The sequence below is a fragment of the Henckelia pumila genome, chromosome 3 (genome assembly GCF_033568475.1).
Source record: "Henckelia pumila isolate YLH828 chromosome 3, ASM3356847v2, whole genome shotgun sequence".
Classification (NCBI taxonomy): Eukaryota; Viridiplantae; Streptophyta; class Magnoliopsida; order Lamiales; family Gesneriaceae; genus Henckelia; species Henckelia pumila.
This window is the reverse complement of record NC_133122.1, coordinates 4,555,643-4,561,863: the sequence shown is the minus strand read 5'-3', so window position 1 is coordinate 4,561,863 and position 6,221 is coordinate 4,555,643. Positions and strand designations below refer to the sequence as shown.

The 6,221-nt window shown below is 35.8% G+C and overlaps 1 protein-coding gene across 1 annotated transcript; it reads right to left on the bottom strand.

Annotated features, from left to right (window-relative positions):
* Window positions 1–216: 216 nt before the first annotated feature.
* Window positions 217–4,560, bottom strand: LOC140888011 (uncharacterized). The gene is made up of 7 exons (XM_073295681.1): window positions 4,450–4,560; window positions 3,619–3,867; window positions 3,318–3,500; window positions 3,162–3,246; window positions 1,902–2,009; window positions 566–724; window positions 217–440 (listed from the first exon to the last, which is right to left on the bottom strand). Exons 2-7 carry the CDS (start codon window positions 3,865–3,867, stop codon window positions 217–219), a joined length of 1,008 nt encoding a protein of 335 aa, XP_073151782.1. The 5' UTR covers window positions 4,450–4,560.
* Between the last annotated feature and the right edge of the window lie 1,661 nt (window positions 4,561–6,221).

Genomic DNA, 6,221 nt, shown 5'->3' with positions numbered 1-6,221 from the left:
ATAAAAATAAGGGCAAAATTTTAATTAATAATTGAAAAACATTTACCAGTTTATATAGGTTAGGTACAAATATATATAGAAATTGAAATTTCTACTGAAATCATCGTAAACCAATACAAATCAAATAAATATATTTGCCTTGCTCATCAAATAAAATCAAACATAGCAGACCATTGGCAGGTACTAGGATTTGATGCATATTCATAACTATTATGCTTATTGATAGACTGTATCAAACTGCATCATTGTGAAACTAATAATATTTTGCCTGGAATCCTGTGTCACCAAGGCTCTATATGCTTCAGTGGCTTCAGAGAAGTTGAATGCTTTACCAATTACTGGTTTTATAAGTCCGGATTCTATTAGTGGCCAAATTTTTGCTGCAGCATCAGAGAAAATCGACTCTACTTTTGCATAAAATAGATACCGCAAATCCCCCCCTACATACATACCATTAAACAAATATTAATCAAATTGAACAACATTAAAATAACAATGGTATCAACAAGAAAAAAAGAAATTATCCAAAGAGATGAAGAATAACATTGTCGGGCAGTGATTTTACCTATGAAATTGATATCCTTGTGCATGAGGACCGAAAGATCAATATTCACCTGACTCCCACTGTTGTATCCTAAGACAACAAGAGACCCACCTATGGCCAGACAATCCAAATTTTTTTGAAAATGAGCTTTCCCACTAGCATCTAGTATAAAGTCCACCCCTAAATACACAAGATTTAGTTAAATATAAATCAAATTAAAGATCTAACGAGACAACCAAGGCATCGCTGACAAAGATGATATATCACATCCATCATTGAAGTCGGTGAAAATAATAAATCTTCCAAGGCTGCGATTGGATGAAGGGATTTCAACTCTATAGATTTTGAAATGCATTTGATTATTTGGATGGATTTATATCATATGGGTTACCTTCCTCAACTTATGCAGATGCCAACGGTGGATCTGAAATACACCCAAGTCCCTCTCCAAAAGAAACCCAAGATTCTATTTCCCATTTATTTGGTTATACACTGCATTATACAGATATGTAAATATCTCAACAAAAGTACACATGCAACCATATTGTGAATGCTCACACCATACTCAATAGGTTCGCGTTTCTCGGATTAGTTACAACTTCACACTACTTTTCTTCACATTTCTACTTGCGTCTAATAGGGGAAACCTGCTACTCATATCTGCATATTGCCATGTGAATTGTAATTTGACCACATCAATATGCTTCAATACTGCGCAAATATAGTATGCACATCATTTCCACAGGTCAAAGAGCAACCTGGAAATTTTTGACAATCATCCAACACATTGTAGGTTCAAACACCTTTACTCATGAACTTCCTAACTCACCACAACAACAAATGACAAAACAATCAGGTAGATTTCCATGTTTATTGTTCTTTCAACACAGAGTAACTACAACTGCATATGCATAGACCCCAAACAATTTGTAAGACTAAATTAATTAGATCAATATGAACCAAGTAAGAGTATCAGGAGTTTCAACTTCAGCTCTTCCTCTAGAAGCTGATGGTGTTCAAGCTTTCACATTACATCTAACAGTCCTTGTCATAAAATGATAATATTAGCTCCCAGAAGCCATTACAAAAATTTGCACCACATGCAATGCCGCTAAAATCTATATCACTATTTATACTGCATATAACAGTGTACAGAACCTAAAATTAATCTCCCCAGAAAATTTCCCTATATAAATTGTAAGACGCATGCTAGTAAAATAATAGTGTCTTGTCCGTAAAGAAAAGAATCTGCACTATTCGTAAAAGAGACAATGTTTTTGTAACTAGATCTAACTCGATAATTGTCGTCTAACCATACACAGATCTTAAAAGGAAAAACGCATGATAATTCATGAACCTCTTTCTCCTGTTTCAGCCATCACACACTTGCAAAAGTCCTGCTTTTTGTAGTTGATGCAGGCTTTTGCTCCTAGCGATTCGAAAAGTAGCAGCTTTTCATCCATCCCTACAAAAAAGGTCCATTTAGTTACATGCTATTTATTTCACAGAAGATGTTGGGTAAGCGCGTGGTGCTGAGGCAGTCACCAACACTCTGATTGTAGTTTTTCAAATTTCACTGTGCAATTCTTTGGCCTCATTAACCAAATTCAGATAATTCTATTATATCCAATGTCCCACCACATGTTACAAGGCCATTAAGTACGCGCCGAGCAGAGAACAGTTGGACTATAATGCGTTTCAAAGAAAATCAATCAATACACCACAAATTACACTTCAATTCCCATTTCGAACCAATACACAAACACATGCAGTAGGTCAACACCACTGGCTCTAGATATAAAGTTCATTAATCTCTAACGTCCTTCGCCAGACTTCATTTTGCAAGTGAAATCACTGAGATTGGTGCAGTGCGAATAACCATTAAGCAACCTGATCAATGCAACCAGTAATGTAAAACCCTGAAGCAGGACTTGTGGAGGCAATCTTATGTAGCATTGGATTTGTAACTAGGTGGAGAATTGTAAGATGAAGTGATACAAATTCAATTCATGCTGATGCAAGGGTTGATGGGACAAAGTAACTAGCAGTTAGTGCTAACCCTAAATCAGATTTGTAGCCACCACAGGTTGTCGCAGATAAAACTAAGAGAAGCAGGTTATGTGCACATACTCTTCTGCAGTGGCTTTCAATGTATAACGGGAACACAATTGAAGTGCTGGAATGTTATTTGCTCAGTAAAATACTAACTGAGATGTTATTCTGATTGAAGGAAGCAAGAGAGAGATAAAAGCATTATTAAGTGAACTCAAGAGGGTCTTCTCGAGTGTGTGAGGAAGAAAAGACAGAGTGAGTTCATGTAATTGCTTTTGTATCTTTGTGAGTTCTTGAAATCAATCTTGTACATTGACAAGAGTAATAGTGCCTCCGCTGGATATAGGTCGTTATTTTTTTTTTTTGGCCAGGCCACATAACAATCTTGTCTTCTATTGTTTATTTCGATTTTCTGCATACTACATTTCCTTTAATTCCAGTGATGTATGAACATCCAAATAAACAATGGTTCAGAGCTGTCGACATGTTTTTGTGATCAGGTGGAAATCAAATCACTGCAAATACAACTAAATTGAATCAAAATGAAAATAATAACCATTACTACCTGCTACTGCAATTACTTCACAACGAAGTGCATACTTAGCATATTGAATGGCAATTATGTCCATTCCCCCTGCATCGCCATGTATCTGCGATTGCCCTCAAAATTAACATTTTAAAAGTTTCAACATAAAGAATTTAGTTTTAAAAAAGACAATACCAAGATTGTTTTGCCAGGCGCAATGTTCGTCAACATTGAAAGCGAATAAAAACTTAAGCATGACGCTAGTGGCAAAGCTGCTGCCTCGGCAAGGGTAACTCTCGGAGGAATTCTCAGAGCGTGAAATGGGGGAACAGTTATGAACTCTGCACAGCCACCCCCACCTTGAAGAATCGCACAAACCTTGAGGCAAAAAAAAAAAAAAAAGCATCATAACAAACACAATGATTCAAATGTGAGCACAAAAAACCAATAAACTTGTCAAATTTTCTTTTTTAAAAAAAACAAATAACTCACTCACCTCATCGCCCACTTTAAAGTCAATGACTAATGAACCAACAGCAACAACTTTCCCCGAACACTCAAATCCAAGATCTGATATGGGCGTATATAGACAAGGGAAACATTGTCGGTCCAAAGTGTCATAAAAGTTTAGTCCTGCCGCTGCTACTTGTATCATTATTTGATAATCTCCACAAGTGGGCGTCGGAGCCTCTTTCACTTGTAAAAGATCTGGACCACCTGGTCTTCCAAAATCCACAACCTTCATCTGCAGACTTAAACATAGCAAATATTACACAAATAAACCCAATTCCCAATTCATTCGTGATACATACTGTGTTCTAAAAAATAATGAAACGTCGTAATTTATGAATTAAATTAGACAGCAAAGCAAGATTAGAATAAGTTCCACATAGAATAGACTAAATATATTGCCGATCAAATGATGTTTCCAAAAAATGGTGGTTAACATAGCATTTATTCATAGCTGATCACATGAATATCACCATATTTAAATTTATCTATTTTTCCTCTGATATTAAAACATACCATATTGCAGAATAAAGCAACTTGAAAATGCAAAATATAGTATTATACTCGTAGTTGATCCCCTCTCGAACTTAAAACTTGGAGAGAATTAATCGACGGACTCTTTCTTTGTTAAAGGCAAATGAGAAGGGGAAAAACCAGCAAAGAACTTAACAATCCTTTGAAGTCGGCAGTCATGTAAGAAAAAACAAGGTGAACTCAACCCATAAATTTATCATAACTCAGCCCAAAACATACTAAATCTCAAGAATCGAATAACATAAATTTCACATTCAATGTTTTCAAGGAATTCTTATCTGACCTTACTAGAAATAAATTTTTTTGAGACAGCCGAAGTGTGAAGAGAGAAGACCGATTCGTCCACGACGGCGATGAACGACGAGAAGTGAACAGAACAAAAGTTCTATCGGCCGATAGTCCTTTTAAGGGTTGAATGGTATATTTTTCCTAAAAAAAAAAAGAAAAAAGAAAACATTAGATAGATCCCGGTAACAACGTCAAACTATATACTACGAACCCGTTTGATTTTCAAAGATTTTTTTTTTAAAAAAATGCTTTTTAAATTTTTAATTTTGGACTTTTGAAAAACCTTTAAATTTGGCTAAAAATGTGTTTTTAAGCACTTAAATGACCATCCAAACACCTTATAAACTAAAAAAATACTTTTTTAAAAAAAAAATGATTTTCTGGTTTGACTTTTCATATCAAACGGCCAACCTTGTCTCCTATAAGTACGAATGCAATGTTCTGCGCGTAATGTCTTGATCAACTCAACCTTGTCTACGATCTTTTGGATCAATTCCGTTCCTTCGACCTGTCGTTCCTCTACTTCATCCCAAAATAAGGGTGTACGAAAACGACGATCATAAAGGGCATCGAATGTTTCATGTCAATACTGTGATGATAGTTATTATTATAAGAGAACTATATTATCGGCAGGTGATCCTGCCAGGATAACCCAAAATCCAACACTTAGTCCTCAACATATCCTCTAATATCTGAATAGTCCTCTCAGACTGATCGTCAGTCTTCGGGTAATATGCAGTACTTAAACTAAAAGTAGTACACAAAACTCGATGAAAGTTACCCCAAAATTGCGAGGTGAACCTTCGATCTCTATCGCTGACTATGCTCAAATGAACTCCATGCAATCACACAATCTCCTGGATTTATAACCTTGTCATGCGATCAAAAGTGAACTCGCGGTTATACGGAAGAAAATGAGCACATTTGGACAACCTGTCCACAATAACCCAAATATCATCACACTGTTGGAGGACATAGGCAAATGGGTGACAAAATCCATCGTCACATGCTCCCACTTCCATTTCGGAATTTTCAAGCTCTGCATCAGACCACCGGGTCGTTGATGTTTAGCCTTGACCTGCTGATAAACAAGACATTGAGAGACAAACTGGTAACGCTACGCTTCATACCTTTCCACCAGAATCCGGTACGTAGATCCTTATACATATTGGTACTGCCTGGGTGCACAGTGAATCTATTACGATGAGCCTGAGACAAAATCTCTTCTTGCAAGGTTAAATTGCCAGGTACACTCTACAAGACAAACAAAGTAATCAGTCTGTCTGAAAATGAAAATCGAATGTGTTGTCTCCCTGAGCAAGTATTGCTATGCGTTTTTAGATTAGAAAACTGCACTTCACGGATGCGGGCAAACAAAGATGGCTCAGCTAGCATGGAAAACACTCGGATCCCCTGTTTTCCTTTCTTGTGCGGGAACATGTGTAACGCCCCAAAAATTAATTACTGAATTAATTGACAAATAAAATAATTATTGAGTTGATAAAATAATTATTATTTTTAATGAGTTATAGAGTGTATTTACAATCATATGTTTATCAGATATCTCAATCGATATCACTGATTTTTTAAGGGTTGAATGATATATTAAGGGTTGAATGATATATTTTTCCTTTAAAAAAAAAAGAAAAAAGAAACCATTAGATAGATTCGGTGGTAACGTCGTCAAACGATACACTATGAGTCCATTTGGATTTCAAAGATTTTTTTAAAAAATATATTTTCTTAATCTCTAATTTTGGGCTTATG